This window comes from Crocodylus porosus, unplaced genomic scaffold, assembly GCF_001723895.1.
Source record: "Crocodylus porosus isolate Cpor-Errol unplaced genomic scaffold, CroPor_comp1, whole genome shotgun sequence".
Lineage (NCBI taxonomy): Eukaryota > Metazoa > Chordata > Crocodylia > Crocodylidae > Crocodylus > Crocodylus porosus.
In genome coordinates, this window is record NW_017728943.1 from 28,731,590 (window position 1) to 28,750,435 (window position 18,846).

The 18,846-nt window shown below is 41.8% G+C and overlaps 1 protein-coding gene across 5 annotated transcripts in view; it reads left to right on the forward strand.

The window, feature by feature from the left end:
- PLCB1 (phospholipase C beta 1) overlaps nucleotides 1-18,846 on the forward strand; it is a 740,315-nt gene that overhangs the window by 521,578 nt on the left and 199,891 nt on the right. For all 5 annotated transcript variants that reach the window (XM_019549094.1, XM_019549091.1, XM_019549092.1 and 2 more), the window contains 2 exons: nucleotides 2,394-2,540; nucleotides 11,461-11,618. In XM_019549094.1, coding sequence (XP_019404639.1) covers nucleotides 2,394-2,540; nucleotides 11,461-11,618 — 305 coding nt within the window. The remainder of the gene's footprint in view (nucleotides 1-2,393; nucleotides 2,541-11,460; nucleotides 11,619-18,846) is intronic.

The window sequence follows — 18,846 nt, forward strand, 5'->3', positions numbered from 1 at the left end:
TACCTGCAGTGGAGCCTGGGTGCAGCTCTTTGCAGCTGGCATGGTGTGTTTCAGCACCAGGGTGAGGGCTAACCATAGAGATGCTCTGGCAGCCAGAGCATCTTTGTGTTGGACCCAGCCTCCAATTGCCTCAGGGAATGTTTCGGGACTGTGCCCTGCCCAGCTTTTTTTTCTCTGCAGGATTTTTTGACCCCTGGATATCCAGGGGTCTAATTTTGCCCCCAAGCTGTAAATTTGCACCATGGGGAACATTTTCTCATTCCTGCACATGCCTCTTGCAGCGTCTCAAAGGAATTTGAGACGCTACAAGAGGCATGTGCGGGCAAGTCTGGACGCACCCACTGTGTGTAAGGATTTGAACTGGCAATTACAGGGCATTTCCTAAAATCATTATCTTGGATGAATGATTGCCTGTGAACAGAGAGGACTGGACTTGATGGTGCAGGAGACGCTTCCATTCCTGTGTTCTTAATATGAAAGCACTACACAACACCAGCACCCTGTGCAATACCATTTCAAACGGAAGTAGAATTACATAAAGAAAACCAACTCATGTTTGCCAAGCACTTCTAACATATTCTGGGTTCAGATATGCATAGTGAAATTTAGTTTTACTCAAACTGAAATTTTGTTTTAATTTAACTTAAATGTTGTACAAAAAAAAGTTGGGCAAGACAAGGCAGCATTTCTGCCAAAATAATCTGGGGGTTATGGTGCATCCTAAGTGCATCATATGGTGTATCATAATGGTATGTTATTGTTGACTAATGTTATAAGAATAAAACCCCCCAAACTTCATATTGGCATGTATAAACAGGAGTGATGTATGACAGCCACATGAAGCAATCCTTCCACCCTGTTCAGCACTGGCTTCCAGCAGATTATGTAGTGTCTTTGGGCACTGCACTTCATGAAAGTTGTGGACCAGTTGGAGAGAGACCAAAGAAGAACACCAAAAATGATCAAAGGTCTAGAAAGCAGGGGTGTGGGGCAGTGGGAGGAATTTAGATAACTGGATTGGTTTAGCTTGGAGAAAAGAAGACCAAGGAGAGATGTGGTAACAGTCATCAGATGCATAAAAGATTGCTGCAAAAAAATCATTGTTTTCTCCACTAGGATAGAACAAGTAGTAAGCTGCTTAAAGTGCAGCAAGGGAGATTTAGATGAGACATTAAGAAACTGTTTCACCTTCAAGATAGTTGAAGGATAGTTAAGTGAAGCTGAGAATCTCCATTAGCGAAGGATTTTTTTAAGAACAGATTGGACAGCTGTAAGGAATGATTTAGGTGTAGTTGTGTAAGCAGGTTGCCATGTTTGTGAGTTTCTTCAGGCAGGCTTGTGCTCCCTGAGCAGTGGCTCAGCCAGTGCCAGCAATAAAGGGGGTCTTTAAACAAAGCAAATGATATCCTGTCCCAGACAATTGGAGAGGTTCCTTATAAACTCTGACCTTCACAGCAGTCCTGACCTTTAAGCAGTCCAACTCACCATTACTTCCACATTTGCACTCTTCCTGTAGCCCTGCCAGCGAGCCACTCCCTCACTACTAGCCTTCCTGGAGCTGCAGCTTTTCAGCCAGGCTGGTTGACTCCTCTGAAGGTGAAATGACCATTCTGTGGCAAGTTGATACAGGTCACCCTGTGACAAGTCTTGGAAAAGGGATGGGCTAGAGGACCTTTCAAGGTCCATTCCAGTCCTGTGTTCTATTATTTCTGTGATATTCACAAGACAGAGAAATTACCAGTTCTCATGAATTGTTCTTAATCCATCCAATTAAGGGATTTCTGGCCCTCAGATTAACGGTGTGTTTATTTCCTCTAGCAATGCTGTTTTTCTTCTGTCATTGCTCAGGCAAACTACCATTGCTGTCCAAGGGAAGTTGCCTGAATAGAAATAGAATAAAATTAAGTTAGTCCCTGCTTTGGTCCCAAGGAAATGGAGTAAATGGAGATGATCTTGAAGACAATGAGCAGACCAGAAGAAATAGCAGAACAGTATAATATTTTATATTTGGACCATATACAGGGAATTTTGATCCTAGTCTCTCTCTCCAGTGAGTGGAAGAAGAATAAAAGCAGTGCATAGTAATCTGTTTGCTTGAGTACAGTACCTTCATTTTCAGAGCAATGAATTGATTACCCAATCTTATTCCACTTAATGACATGTATTTAGATCTCTACACACCATTTCGAGGTCTTAGCAGTAATTATGATAAGAATACTATGGTAAATACTATAAAACTAGGATATGTTCATAACTAGATAGAGAAAACATTGTTATCATATTGGTCCTCATTCGCTGTGTTCTTAATATGGATCAACTAAAAAAGTTTGTATGTCCTGAAGATACTGTACTTAGAATTAATGTATGCCTCCCCTGGGTCTGTGTTTTCCCAGGACAGATATCAGTGGATGGATTTATGCGATATCTGAGTGGGGAGGAGAATGGCGTTGTCGCACCTGAGAAACTGGATTTGAATGAAGATATGTCTCAACCACTGTCTCACTATTTTATCAACTCCTCACACAACACCTACCTCACAGGTACTGTACTAGAAAGGTCTGATTTATTGCTTTACTGACCTAGCAGCATGTTTGCACTCGTACTGTACTCTAGACACACAACAATAAATGATCCTCTACTCTGTTATTCTACAAAGCAGAGAGAGCACCAATATTGACTGATATTCTCACTGCATCACAAATATATCATCCCCTACTGAATGCATGTCAGAAGTTATACTGTTCAGTTAAGACCTGATGCAAAGCTCATTGAAATCAGTGGAAAGATTCCCATTGACTTAAAATGGGCTTTGAAACAGGCCCTATATTTGGAAAAGAGATGGGTAATTGTTTAGTGCCCCAGACCACACTGGGACAATGGCTTGGGATAGATGAATTAGTATTTCAACAGTAGGTTGTTAAGTACCACCCTGAAGGTACTTCAGATGGCCTGCAGCAGACTGAACCGCAATATTTTTGTGAGATGAAACTTCATCTTAAGATTGTGCTGGTTGGAGAGATTAGAGGGGGGTTCCAAAGTAGTTTTTATGACTTTGGACCCTTTTACTGTGTATTACTGAAGAAAAGAGGTCTGATTAAAAGTGTAAAAAACATGACCTCTGAGGAAATACAGAAAGAACTCAATTTATGGAGTGTAGAGAAAAGACAACAGAAAGGGAATTTTATAACAGTGTTCCAATCCAAAAAGAGTTGTTATGAAGAGACTGGTGATCAGCTGTAATCTGTGGCCACTGGGAGACAGGACAAGAAATAATGTCCTGCTGTACCAGGGAAGATTAAGATTAGATATTAGGAAGAGTTTTCTAACTACAAGGATGATTAAGCACTGGGACAGACAGATTACCTAGGGAGGTTGTAGACCTCCATCCTGGAAATTTCTAAGTGCAAGTTAGGCAAACATTTGTCTGGGATAATTTAAGCAGTGGTGTACCTGTCTTGAACAGGGAGTTGAATTAAATGACCTCATGAAGTCCCTTTGAGAAGCAAATTTCTATGATTCTGTGGTCTGCTGCCTTCCTGTAGCATCCAGGCTCGTGTTCTGGAGCAGTACCATTTGAAAAAGGACGAACACATAGAAGCTCTCATTGACTTAAATTATATTAAGAACCTGACTTAGACTGTTTGTGCATTAGAATAAATGGGGTTTAGACCCACTTAAAACTGTAAGAGCAAGTTAATTACTCTATAGTAATGTTTAGGAGTCTAAATTTTGGTTTTCATTTCTTATAATTTTCACTGGAAATATTTGTCCTTTTGCAAATAATTATAAATTCACAAGTTTATTTTTTAATATAGCATGTAAAAACTAAATATTTTGGTTTGAGCATGCTTACTGGGGCAGTTGTTTCCTTGTGTTGGATTTCATCTTAGTATCACCTTGCTTCATATCAAACAAGGAAACAAGGCTAGAATATGTGCTAACATATGACTAGTACAATTGATTTATGGTCTTTTTAATGTTGTTAATTTTACAGCTATTCCTCAACTGACACCTTTAGTTCGGCTGAATACCAGCGTGCAGTAATTCAAACACAGACATTCAGTGGTGCGGCCTCCTCTAAATAGGCCAAGAGGTCATTTCTTGGATCTGTTATATGTTTGTCATAGCACTTTCCACAGTGCCCACTGATTCTGTTATATAGTTAATGATCTGTCCTCAGTTCCATTTGACACCCATTTTTCAGAGATTCATAACTTGGCTGTAAAATGTGTTTTGTGCTAAAACTTGACATGTAACAACTCAGTTCAAGAGCAACTGTGTTTTTCTATAAACTGGGGTGGGGGGGGGGGACCAAACCAGCTGGACTGCTTTAAAGTTAAAATTCCAGTACAGAAAATTATGATCTCTGAAAGATTGCAGATGACTATGCAAAAGCAACTTCCTTTTTTTACGGCAATTCTTTGCAAGCACGTTGTCTGTAATGTGGAAAAGGCCCAGTAGGTAAGCAGTAGAACTTATTTAATCAGGATCCTGCCGCATCATGCAGAATTCCTGATCCATGGAATATCTCTTTTCAATAGGAATGCTGTTGGAGAGATGCAGGAGGTCTGTCACATTATGGTGCAGGCCTACACGGTGGGGAGGCAGCAGAATCTGGGGCCACATTCTGCTCTCATTTATGTACACAAAAAGATGTAGTAGTTCCCTTGATTTTTGTGGAAGTTTTTACTAGGGCTGAGCAGCATACAGTGAAAGCCTAACTGTCCAACTTAAAAGCACAGCAACCAAGAAATGCAGAATTTTTAGGGAAGAAACATCACATGTCCAGCCCATTTTGTCTAGATACTGTAAATGTTTCAGCACAATAAGTGATTTGACAGTACATATCTTAGCTTCTCAGCACAGTTCCTGGCATTTGTGTTTCAAACTTGCTTTGCCTCCCCAGGTTTAAATTAGTCCAGATTCTCAAAAAGTCCTTCCAAGCTGCTCCTGCAGATTACTTGGCATTTGTGAGCAACTTCAGAAGCTGCTCTTGAAAATGTAGCTTTCAGTGTTCATTTGACTTCACTTTAAGGTTTGGCATAATTATAAGACAATTGTAGCACAGGTGGAGAAATGTTGTAATAAACAAGATAAGAAAAATATAGTTTTTTTTTGAGTTGTACACAAACTTTGGTTGAGACAGGAGGAGAGAAGAGACAGAAAACACATGTTCTACTTCTTATTGGGTTCGTCATGCTTAGTAACTCTGAGACAGCTGGCCTGGAATGGGATTTAATCATTAGATTTTATAGATTCATTACAAAAGCTGACAGCCATAGATTTTAATTCCAAGCTAGACCAGTTACAATCGTGTTGCCATTTGCATTCATTCAACAAGCACTTAGTTCAGTTTAACATGTAAAACAAATGCTGCTGAATTATCTCATTCGTGTAGATGCCCAAGAGCATGTTGAAAGTATTGCAAAGGAAAGCTTCAGTAACATCTGTGCACTCATCTGAGCAGTGCAAATGGCAATAGCAACCAATCATGTAATAATTATTAGGGAGATAGGGAAACCATTCAGTTTAGCAATGCATTTTTGTTATGGTTACATTTATTGCACTACTAATTATCAACCCCTCTGTTAGTTTTTAAGCTAAGAAAATGACATCCCCAGCGAAGTAATATTACACCATAAAGAGAAGCATATGCACAGTCTGAATTTATTTTTAATTATAATGATCATTTTCCTAGCCTTTAGTAGAAACCCTTGGCAGTACATCAAGTCCTGATTATTTATTTAGAGGCTTACTTTTCTTTCCTTAGGGAAATGTAACTTTTAAGAATGAAGGTAAACCCTACCAAGAAAGAAATGATTTCCAGTGACTCTAGTCTGACTTAAAGAAATGTCATTTTCACCAGTTTTTTTCTTTTTTTTCTCTTTTTCTTTTTTTATCTTACTCTTTCAACCTGTAATTTGCAGCTCTGCTTTGTGACTGATTTCTCATCAGCATTGCCTGAGGTTATTGCTATTGTCACAGTGGGAAGTGATGCTGGAGCAGCTCTCCTGCAACACTGAGAGCCATGGAATAATGATCTCCATCTATCCTGATCATTATCACACACTTACTTAACCTTTATATGTATTTTGCCATCTGCCTTTTTGCCTGTTAGAGGGGAAGAAAAAAAAAACAGTTCAGGACATGAAGCTGAGCAGAGCACAGTTTAATGCTATTTAACAAATAGCAAAATATATCTCAGGAACTTCTACTCCTCCAGTATCCATTGCTTCCATTCATGATACAGTGCCACCAAGCATCTCTTGATAAAGCTCATAGGAAATACCAAGTAGTACTCCCCAAAAGAAAGTCATTCTCTCCTCCTGTATTGCCACCATTCTGCATCTGTGCCACACTCCTGCATTTCATAGCCATTAGGGCTGGAAGGGACCTCACAAGATCATCGGGTCCAGCCTTCTGCCCAAGGGGAAGGAAGTTAGCTGGGGGTCAGATGACCCCAGCAAGATAAGCATCCAAGATTTTCATAAAGGTATTCAGAGTAGGTACTTGGGCCAATTCTGGGGGGAGTCTATTCCAGACTCTAGAGACTCAGATGGTAAAGAAATTTTTCCTTACGTCCATCCTAAAATGGTCTTGCCACAGTTTGTGACTGTTAGACCTTGTCTTTCCTTGGGTGCCCTAGTAAACTAATGCTTTCCCAGTTTCTGATGCACATCCCTTATATACTTATAGGCTTCTACCAAGTCACCCCTGAGCCTTTGCTTCTCCAGGCTGAACAGTCCCATGTCTCTCAGCCTCTCCTCATAGGGCCTGTTCTCTTGTCCTCTAATCATGCATGTGGCTCTCCTCTGGACTGTCTCAAGCTTCTCCACATCTAAAGTGTGAAGCCCAGAACTGGATGCAGTATTCCCTGTCTGGCCTCACAAAGGCCTAGTAAAGTGGGAGGATGACTTCTTGGGTCTTGCTTGAGATGCATTGGTAGATGCAAGCCAGGGTTTGTTAGCTTTGCTGGCTGCGGCATCACATTGGTGGCTCATATTCATCTTCTGGTCTGTCATGACCCCCAAGTGGAGTGTGGAGCCCAGAATTGGATGCAGTACTTCAGCTGCAGCCTCATCAAGGCTGAGTAAAGCAGGAGGATGACTTCTTGGGTCTTGCTTGAGATGCATCGATAGATGCAAGCCAGAGTTTTATTTACTTTGCTAGCTGCAGCTTTGCACTGGTAGCTCATTTTCATCTTGTGGTCGATCATGACCCCCAAGTCCCTTTTGGTCATGGTGCTAGTGAGTGTAGCACAGCTGAGCCTATAAGTATGATGGGTTTTTTTCTCCCAAGGTGGAGCACCTTTCATTGAGCACCCTGTGTTGAATGTCATCAGGTTTTGATCTGCCCACCTTGCAAGCCTGTCTAGGTCAGCCTGAATTGCCAGCTTATCCTCTAGAGTGACCGCACTTCCCCATAATTTGGTGTTATCAACTAAGTCACAAAAAACAGCAAGCAGGAGGAAAACATATCCACCTTCTACATTAACTGTTTCCCAGCATTTGAACAGGGAACAGACTACATGGTGCTTAATGGATGGAATAATATCGTGCCCAAGAAGTCACATCTATACTTGTAGCCTCAATACACAAAGGAAAAGAATATGTTGTGTATTGGACTCTAATTCTGTCTTCCTGTGCAAGGCAGAGTGGCTTAGGAGGGGAAATGTGCTCTAAGTTTACTACTTCAAGAGTAGTAGCCAGTGTCTAACATGTGACCCCATTGAGATCACCAGAAAAACTCCCATTAACTCAATGGCATATGTTCATGCCCAACTTACTGGCTTTCTACACCATAAGAAATAGCTGATGCAGGAAGGAGAATAAACAAAGTGGTCATCAAAAAACAGTTTAACTTATTTCTGCTGTGTTTTAAAGGTTGATGCAAAACCCCAGCTTTGAAAAGTAGACACTTTGAGGCTTTTGAAATCTAACTCTGGATTTCACATTTGAGTCAGTCTTCCATTAAAACAAAACTTAAAATGTAGTTAAATCTGAATGATTTGTTTCAGCTCATCAAATACACATAAGAAAGACTGCACATTCCAAAGGTGTTCCTAAAATATTTGGTTTAGATGTCACCTCATGCAGTATGCATCCTATTTTCAACTTGAATAAATGCAGCTTAAAGTTTGCATTCATAGGTGCCTGACCCATGTGTGCAATACCCAGTTTGTATATGACTCTTCGGTATTTACCAGTTTAGTCATGCAGTTGAAAAAATACATGTGTAACATTTTACATGCCTATGGTGTGGGGAGAAAGTACAAGTGTGTGGCTTCTCCATTATCAGTAGCACAAATTTGGAGGGTCTGAGTGCATGTTCAATCAGCTATGCTATTTGTAGACAAAATAGATCATTACAAGTAGAAGGATATCTGCCCATTCCTGAAGACACTGGGTCAGAATCGTGGCTGGCAAAATCCAGATAGCTCCATTGACTTTGAACTGTTCCAGTTTACATCCAATGAGTACAGAAATGTAGGTTTTTCAAAATATGCTCTCCCTTGCCCAATGTGGTACAGAAACAGCTAGATTACTGTAATGCTACACTAGATACTGTGTGTATTGAGGAGAAGAATGTCTAATAATTTCAGTTTTTATTATTAAATTGTGATATACTGTGTGGTATTTTGAAGTATTACCATTGGTGTTTGAAATTAGGATGCTTTCTCGCAATGCAATACATTGTTGAAATGAATAATTTGTAGTAGATGCAGATCCAAGTACCATCAGTGTCCTAAATAATATACGTTAAAGTCCTTAATAGAATATTTTCTGTATTCTCTATCTCAGAAAAATTAGACGTCAATACCAGTGAGTCTGTTGGTACCGTTTTGTAATCTGATGACAGTCCAGCTGAGGACTGACTGTTCACAAAGCATGAACATCCTCTTGCCCTGAGCTGTGATCCTTTCGAAGAGAGGTGAATCTTATTAACAACGCAGCATGAAAAAGTGTCATAGAACAAGTAGTGCATGTGATGATTTAGTTAGAGTCTTAGAAGGTCAAGGATTTCTTAGGTCTAAAATGTTTGCTACAAACTGTAGATGATGGACAGTAGTCTCCTCAGAAATACAGTACTGAGTGTTAATCAAAATCCAGTATGCTTTGAGGAAAAACAAAGACAGCATAAAGGGAAGCAGTTCTATAAAGACATACAGCTTTTCAGTTAATCATAGAGAGGTAGGGCTGGAAAGGACCTCCAGAGGTTATCTAGTCCATCCCAAATATAGATCAAAAACAGACCCTTAAGATGCATGTGTGCTGCTAATTAATGTGTGCTTGAGCTAGTTATGTATTTTTCCAGGAAAATAGATAACTGTGCACCATGAATGGTGTGGTTGCACACAAAACATATTTTCAAGTAAGATTATCTGTTTGTGTAGCTGTCTGCACCTGAAAGCATATGTTAAAGAATCAAAGTGGAAAACATTGAAGAAAACAAGATAGAAAAGTAGATTAGAAAAGGAAATAGAGGAACAAACAAAAAAAGCAGTGAAAGGAATCAGCTGCATGTAAACACCTTTGCTGAATTCTCAGGATAGGATTTCCAAAAGCACTCAGCTTTGGTCTAGCTCTGCTGTCAGTGAAGCAAAAATTCCTGTTGATTTCAGAGGTTTGCCAGTACTTACTGCTTTGGTGATTCTGTTTTTGATTCACTATATCAAAGACACGCCTTAAATAAGCATTTGCAATAAGGTCCTTTAGTTAATTTTAATGTGAATTGAAAATACGGTAAAAATAAAGAAAAAATATAAGTCTAAATTTAGTGGAACTAGTGGAAGTGCTTAGTTCCCAGAAAAAAGCTGGATGACTATAGAAATAGTAACAGAATAGAAGTACATTAATCTACAAGTACATTATATAGCAATCTATTTAAGGTATTTATATGTCCCCAGTTCTATATGATCAGAGCTTCCATCACTCTTTATCCTCTCAGTACCCTTGTAAAGTTAAGGACGTTCTATTCCCATTTTACAGATCCATACAGAAAGCAGATAGCTAGCTCATGTCATACAGGAAGTGTGTAGTAGGGCAAGAACTGGAATCACATTTTTTGAAGCTAGCTCTGAACAATTCTTTTGGTATCTTTATGGCTTTGTCACAAGAAGTCTTTACTACCATTACTGATGCTGAACCTGTCGGAAAGACTGAAGGTTCTTATGCCTGTAAGTTCAGCATCTTTCATGATCAGAAACATCTGATTTAAGTCAGGGGTGTCAAGCATATGGCCCATGGGCCAGATCCAGCCTGCAGAGCTTCTCCATCCAGCCCACTGGGCTACTGGTGGGCCAGGGTATATAAGAGCCTGGCTAGCAAGGGACAGGGCCTGCCACAGAATGTAGGGGTCCTGTTGACCATGTCTGTTAATAGGAAACAAGGACTGTGTTGATACAGCTTGGCTCGCCCTGCAGCCACTTGCCTTGCCACCTCTGCAGTTGTATCACCTCCATGGTAGTAAGCAGCGATTTGGCCTGCAGCTGCTTGCCCCACTGTTTCTTCTACTGGCCCTGCTGCTTGCCCTGTGGATCCAGCCTACAGAGCCATGTGTTCTGGATCTTTCACAAAGCACAGGGTGCTTTGCTACCCTTGATTGAAATCATGGGGGGAAGATATCTACCAAAAGTCTCCTTGTTTGACAAAAGTTGGGTTTTGTTTGCTTGTCTATTCAATTTGCAACATGTTATTATTGGAAATGGACAATATCATTGCATCTCTTAGTGCAATATCACATCAGGAAGTTTAACTGACCAGTTCAGTATGAGGATTAGCATGTTAACTGTTGATTTGGGAGATGGCAGACCAACTGTACAGCAGTTGATTTTATATTGTATGGAAATATCTTATGTGCTATGACAAAACATGTTTTTTTGCTGTTCTGGTTTTATTAGGTGTCCTTCAGCTCTTGTGTGGCTCAAAAGGTATAGCATCCCTTAGACTTCAGATGGTTGAAAGAGCTACTTATTAAAGTATAACGTTCAAGCTATTTTAGGAAGTTAAATATTACTCTTTGAGAACAGCAAAAACATCAGAGCTTTTTTTATAGTCCTGCAATTATGAAAAATCTTGCTGCTGTCAAAGTACACACTTAACAGTCTTATCATTTTAGGCAAACATTTCACAGAATGGAGAGTAATATTGGGTGACGCTGGCTATATCGTTATTTTAACTGTCTTGATTCTGCATTTCCCTGTTGTTTTGCACCTGCTGGTTTCAATGAAGTCTCTCTTTGTTTGCCACAGTATAACTAAGAGCAGAATCCAGACAACCTCGTTGACTTGGCTTAACTCATTTTCATTAAATTCTCAAGCTTTTTACATGCCTTTGACAGCTTGCTTGTCACCAGAGGGTAAAATCTGCTGTTAATTCTAATTATTATTAGATTCTTTGCACTGGCTCCATAAGCCTGGAATGAGTTCCCTTGTTACATGTTCGTGTTATTTTGTCACAGCTGGACAGCTGGCTGGTAACTCCTCAGTAGAGATGTATCGCCAAGTGCTTTTGTCAGGCTGCCGCTGTGTGGAGCTGGATTGCTGGAAAGGACGCACAGCAGAAGAAGAGCCGGTCATTACACATGGATTCACCATGACAACTGAAATTTCCTTCAAGGTATGATAATACAGTACAGTGTCACTCTAGCTGGTATAGTTTCTTTTTGTGGAAAATGCATCCAGAATGCTTTACAAACTTAAGTACATTTCTCCAGGGAATATAGTAAAGTGAAGGTGGAAGGAAAAAGACTTGAGGGGCAAAGAGATGTCTTCAGATGACATTGAAAAAAGAGAGTTGTTGAAACTGAGGAGGGAAAGGCTGTTGAAATGTTCTGGTCCCGAAGAGTAAAAGGTCACCAATGATCATGAAGTCAGGAAAGGGACTATATAGGGTAGTTGCCTGCAGGAACAGTGTATTGGGCTGAATGACCCAGGAGGACTCTGCCTGTTCCACGTTCCTCTAAGTGGAGGACACTTCAGGACAGAGAAGAGGCCAGTGCTGTGTTGCAGACAAAGCAGGAAGACAAACATGGAGTCCTCAGCTAATTTTATGCACATGAAGATGAATGGGAACTGGATCTTGAGGTGAACAGGAGCCAGTAGGATTGTTAGAAGATAGAGGGGATATTGTCCCATTCCTTAGTACAAGTGAGAAGATGCTCAAGAAAATCCTTTACATGCCAGAATCTGGAAAGCTGGGACCTGCATTGTGATGAAATGGGTCCAAACAAGAAAAGATGAGTGAAGATTTCAATACCAAAAGAGGCAGTTTTCTCCTACCCAAGTTTGCGGCCATGGGTTTTCTCTCCTTTCCATGGCGTTCAATACTACTCTTGCCTTTGCCCTTACAAGGCTGCAGGATAAACTGCTGTTTAGTGGGCTCAGAGCTCACACAAACTTAAAAAATAGGCCTCCTCCCCTTCAGGATCCCAAGAGCTGCCAAAATGCCAATGCTTTCAGTGGTGCTTTAGGTGTACTCCTTAGTCCCATGGCTCTGTATGCCTTGGTCTGATACCACATAGCTTGGGAAACAGGGAATAAATAGGGAAAGCAAGAAACTAAAAATACCAGAGCTTAGAAAGTAGTGAGACCACAAACACAGTTGAAGAAATTAATTCAGCTGTAAATTCTAGTTAGCAGAGAACAGTGGGCCCATCCATCCAGGTAAGTGAGATATTAAGATTATCAATTGGACCTGAGCATTTGTAGCAATAATAATAAAGAATTTAAAAGTTAACTCTAATGGATGCAACTTTCCCATTGGGGCAGTAGAAGCAACTGCTGTGGTGGGGAAAGCAGTGGTGGGATGCAAGGTCCCAGACCTTGTCCACCTGTGCCTGCCCCCCTGCTACATGCCCACCCTGCCTCCTGCCCCTCCATGCCTTTTCCTGCCCCCCACTCCCTGAATCCCACACTCCAGGCCCCCACCCTACCTTATCTTTTGCTGCAGCTCTGCTCCCCTGGGATAGTCAGCAGAAGTGGCAGCCCAGCCCTGGCCCCAACCCAGCCTGGATAGGAAGAAGCAGTGGCAGCTCCCTGCCAGGCCAGCTCAGGGCTGGAAGGACCAGAGCTGGAGCATAAGGTCGGGGGGAATTCTGTGGGGAGTGGAGCAGTGGGTGGGGCGAAGCTTCAGTGAGGGGCAGAGGGTAGGAGGGGTAGGCATAGGCACAGAGGGTAAGGGGAAGAGCAGACTATAGGTTCCCCTACATTGCCACCCCATGGTCTCTCCTATGCTCCCTCTGGCTGTGTGCCCTTTTCCCACCAAAAAACCTATTTCTGCCAGGGCAGGCAGCAGTTCACCTCCAGCATCTGAGTGCATTGCCAGACCTGAGCTGCTGCCTTCCCCAGCCAGTACTGGAGTCCAAGATGAGACTTTTCTCCCCTGCCCCCTCCCAGTACTGATTTGGATTCAAGGAAATACAGTATATAGCTGTGAGTCTTCATTGTGCATTTGATCTGTAGGCTGTTTCTGTCTTTTGTTTTTTGTCTACATTAGATAGTCAGTAACACTACTCAGCTTAAAATGTTGCATCCAGGTAGAATTTTTGACTTCCAAAAAAGATATTTCTATATATTTTAGGTATTTCTTTTTCCATGAGACTACCTTTCTAGGCTTACTTATATGCAGAAGGCTTATGGGGGGAAAAACATCCTTCTGTGAAATATCATAATAGAACAAGTGACAGGTCCTACTACTTTTCCAACTACAAATTTTAAGTCTTCTACTCTGAGGCACAAGTGTATTCTTGTCTAGATAGTCATTTCTTTAAAGATAAATATAGTGGACACAACAACACTGTGTCTGCTGTTCCACACTTCCCATGTTTTTCTTGAACTCCGCTCCAATTGATATATTCCCAGGAAAATATAATATATAATCCTTTTGCACTATTACTACTAACTCTCCCATTAAATTGGCAAAAAGCTTGTTGATATTGGTATGTGTAGAGTTTGGTTCCTAAAAGATGTTTTATTAAATAAAATTGTTCTCAACATTTTTTCAGCCACGTGTAAAAGCATAAAGCAACCTGCTGCCTGACCCTATAAAAGTGCCTTAGCCTCCTGGAGAAGGAAGTCCAAAATTGTTGGAAGTTTAGCCTATTCTGTGGTTCAGCTCAGTCTCTGCACCACTGGAGTATGACTGATATGAACAGGGTCAGATTAACCCTTTAGTGGGCCCTAGGCAAACAAACTAGGCACCTAGTTGCTTTGCATAGGGCAGCAGCCGCTGCCAGGGCTTGGAGCTGCAGCATGCATCCCTAGAAAGGAAAAGGAGCCGGGCAGCACTGTAGCAGTGTGGCAGTGGCACTGCTGCAGCAAAATAAGTACAACTGGGCCCCTTCTTCACTTAGGGCCCTAGGTACATGCCTAGTTTGCCTATGAGTTAATCCAGCCCTGGATCTGAAAAGGAAATTCTGAATCTAAAACAAACTTTCAGTCACTCCTAAGGTGGAGGTTCATATTGTTCCTTTTTTTTTTTAATTTATTTCTTGCTGCTTTTCTTCCTTTCTAAAGTGTATGCTGCCTGACTTGGAATGAACAAAGTGGCAGTGAAATAACACGTCAATGGTGTGTGAATCAATTCTGAATGATCACTGACTCTGGCTCTTGAGTGCTGAGTCATTAATCAGTTCACTCTTTTGGCATGTCTATGACATGCAATGCTTTTTTGCTCAGTCTGCCAGTTGATACTGACTCAAATAGATTTTCTGAGCTGCAGGAATAATATAAACTCACCATGAAAGAACTTCATTCTTTTGCTTTTTTTTAACCTCACCTCTTGATTTGGAGGAATTTGTGAGGTTTCTATGTGCTACTTGGAACTGCAGAGGTGTATGACTTTACAACAAAATGAAACATGTTTTCTCTCCTCAAAATCAGAATGTGCTTTCTGTGTATGTATTACTTTTATACATATATATTTTGGAGGATCACTTCAAGTGAGTCTGACTCCTGTTGCAGCAAAGCTTGCATCTTAGTTTCCCTTCCACCTTTCATCTTTTACTGGTTGAAGATGATCATGGTGTAAATATGAAGACCCAGGACGACCTTGAAAAGGCACATCACTTCATTTACCCCATTTCCTTGTCTCTCATCTACAGATTTTGACCATACAGAAGGACCATCCACACTTTTTACCCTTATAGACCCGATGCCTCTTCCTGTAGTTGGTATTATACATTTAAGTTGCAGTTGAGAATATCGACATTTTAAAATGACTGTATGGAACTTGTCCATAACTAGAGAATAAAACCTGCCTCAGATGCCTAAGGGAAGTGCTTTACTGCAATATTCTGCTCCCTTCACATACGCAGAACTCCCACTACTATCCAGGTTTAGTACTGTTGTGTAGATCTGAGAGTAGAACTGAGCTCTCAGTCCCTAGCAGGTGTTAAAAGGCTAACACATGCTCTTACCTGAACATGAGTCACAGGCTCCTGCAGACTGCCAGAATCTACTACAAAATAGCATTTAGCTCCATGCAGTACAGCTGAGGGCTTGAAAAATGTGTGTTTTTCTTGTGTTCACAGGTACAATTGTGGTTCAGTTTTGAGGGTGGTAAATTAGACCAAAAAAAGTAATGAATAACTCTTAGAACCTCTAAAGATGGTCTGCCCTTTTTTGGTAGGTCATATTGTTCTTATATTGGTGAGGGATTGTCCAAATGGGCCCACTGACTGACAAGTATAAATCCCACTTACTTTCAAGTGCTCCAACATCACTTAAATTCCTGTCATAAATCTAACAGAGTGCCAAATTTAAGGGGACAAAATTACTTGGTGATATATCAACACCATCAAAAGAAAGTATTTTGTGCTGTCCAATAGCATAATATATGTCATTGGGCATATAGTGGATGTGGATGTTGACGTTGGTGGGTAGGCCACTTGACTTGTGGAGGACTGATTTTAGAGTCTGATCTGACCACCATCACCCACACCTTCATAACCTTAACATTAGACTACTGTAGTGTACTCTACGTAGGGCTGCCCTTGAAAACTGTCCAGAAACTGCAGCTGGTGCATAATACAGTAGCCTACCTTCTGATGGAGATAGGTCACGAGGAGTGCAAAACTCCAGTCCTCCAATGTCTGCACTGATTCCCAACAGCTTTTTTTGCTGCATTTCAAGGTACTAGTCTTGACTTATAAGGCCCTAAACAGCCTGAGCCCTACATACTTAAGGGATTCTTCCCTATGCCCTGTCATGATCCCTAAAGTCAGCCAAGGGCAATGTCCTGCAGGTACTATCCGTATGTCAAGTCCTTTGATAAAAAAGTATAGGAGGTCATTCTCAGCAGTCAGTCCTCAGCTCTGGAACTCCCTCTTGAAGCTCTCCAGAGCGCAAGACTGAATATCTTTCAGAAATGTGGCAGCACTTTTCTATTTGGACAGTCATTTAGCAGGCAAAACTAGGCTATGTTGTCTGGTGGGTCTCTGCTTTGTTTTGTTTTATTTTGTTTATTTTTTCTATTTGCCCTTTTAAGTTGTTCTGTTTCTCCTGCTCTTAAGCTGCTGTGAACCTTTGTTGGAAAGGTCAGCATGTAAATTGCATACATAAATAAATTGCACGAATACATTTGCTGATGGTTATCTATTATCAGACTAGATGTGATTATTTAATATTGATTTACTTAGTGATTTTAATTCTGTAAATAAAAATAGCCATGATGCTACTGCTTGATGTGGTCAACCCCATGCTAGGCTCTCAACTGGGAAATTACTTACAGAAGAAAAGGAAAAAAATAAAGTTTTGGCTTTTGATGCTGCTCAGAGTTTGGAAAATTAAAAATAATCCTGGCAGAAATGGATTTATAGAGTCGACATGAGGCAGTTAAAAATTCTAGATGGTTGTTCTTTAACACAGTCTCCCCATATCATACACATGTGTGCATGGGTGAGCAAATATTTATAGCCACCTGGATAAGGAACCAGTTTCCTAGCTCTCTCAACTTCAGGGCTAGGGACAGACAGTCAAAAAGCCTGAGCCTGAATTGATTCAGTCTTTGCAGGTTAGTCTAAGCCTTGTCACAGCACAGACCAGAGCCAGCATGTGGTCTGCTAGCTAATACACAAAGCAGAGGGGAGGAGGGGATTCCTTCATAGCAGGGAGTGGTGAGGGGGAGGGGGAAGAGCAGCCTGCAAATCTCTGCAAGAGCTGCAGCCAGGGAGCAGAGGGGAGGGGCCAGCTCTGCTGTGGAGCAGAGAGCCCTGCCCAGCCCAGCCCAGCCCAGAGAGCATGCCAGGATGCTTGGGGTGTCTGGCTTAATTTAAACCAGCAAGGGCTCTGGGACAGATATTGCATAAACTGGCTTGACCCAAATCAGTTAAGTCTGATTCTACATTCAACCAGGTTTATCTCAAACCAGTTTCAGCCATTTTCAAACTGGTTTATGTGCACTGAACATCTGTTCTGTTACAGGTTTAAACCAGTTTCTGATCACTGACCTGGTTTATGTATAATGCCCAGGCAAGGATCTTCTCCAGACAACATAGATATGAAATAATACAAAAACTATAAAGACTGAATTATAGTTGATGTTGCCAGATCTTTCTGTACTGGATATTTTTCTTCAAGCCTAGACTTGGCTATCATATGAACACACCAAAATATATCAATTTGGTGGAAAAAGGAGTACATTTCTAAACATGATGGTTGCAAAAATTAGCTTTAAAATATAACCCTGAAAAGTTCACAAGCCAGAAAACAAACAAACAGTAATTCAAATACAGTTTTTAAAATATTATTTTAAAACTGATCACATAATTGTACAAGGGCCTAACTCATAATTTTTGCTTAAATACTAAAGGTTGGCAACAGTGCATGTTAAAAAATTTCCAATGCTGGTGTGAAACAAGCATGTAACCCAAGAGGGAAATGTAAATAATTTCTAACAATAAGTATTTTACTACAGGGTATAATGAGCCTACAGCTGAAATTAGTGTCATAAAATGATTACGTGTGTGTGTGTGTGTATGTGTAAAATAGAGAAAACCAGAGATTTTTATCATTTACCAGAGGAAAATGTGGATTTTTGATTTTACTAGAGAATCCTGCAGATTTTTCCATTTTGCAAACAGCTCTCTGCAGGCTGGCAGAGTTCCAGGCTGCAAAGGGCAGGGAGGAAGTGGGAGGAGGGTGGTAAGGCAGGGAGCATAATGTGCATGTATATACACTTGGCTGCCAAGCATCCTGGAGGGGAGCTCGCACAGGTAAGTGAGAGCAGGGATTTGAGGTCCCCCTAGGGAGGGAAGAAGTTGAGCAGGGTTGGGGCTGGGGATGCTGCCTGACTGGGTGTTGCATTCGGCTTGCAGCCCGGGGCTGCAATGCATGGCCACAGGGCCCCTGCGGGGAGTGGGAGAGGGCCACAGGTGGCTCGTTTGGGGGAGAGGGGCCAGCTCCCTGCTGCTACATGCACTCCTGGGTGGACGGGGTGGGGATCTGTGACCCCCCCAGATCTGTGCATGGATTGGGGCTGGGCATGAGCTAGTGCTCCCACCTTGCAGCCCAGCAGGTGAGACCCAGCACTATGGAGCAGAGCAGGGTCTTGTGGGGAAGCTGTTTGCTGCTGCAAGCTCTGTGCCACCCTGCTGATGTGCCCCCTGCAGCATGGCAGGAGCCTGAGCCTGCAGTGGGCAGCCTGCACCCACCCCAAACCCCACACCAGAAGGGGACATAGTGGCAGGGAACTGCCCCCCCACCCGAGCCTGTCACAGGCAGCCAGGCACAGGAGGGGGGAGCTGGGCTCTGCTCCGCTGCAGCAGCCACCACCTCCTGCCGGGGGCAGGTGGCTGCGGACCCGGGTTCCTGGCCCCATAGCCCTGGTAGTTGGGGGCCCCCTCTGG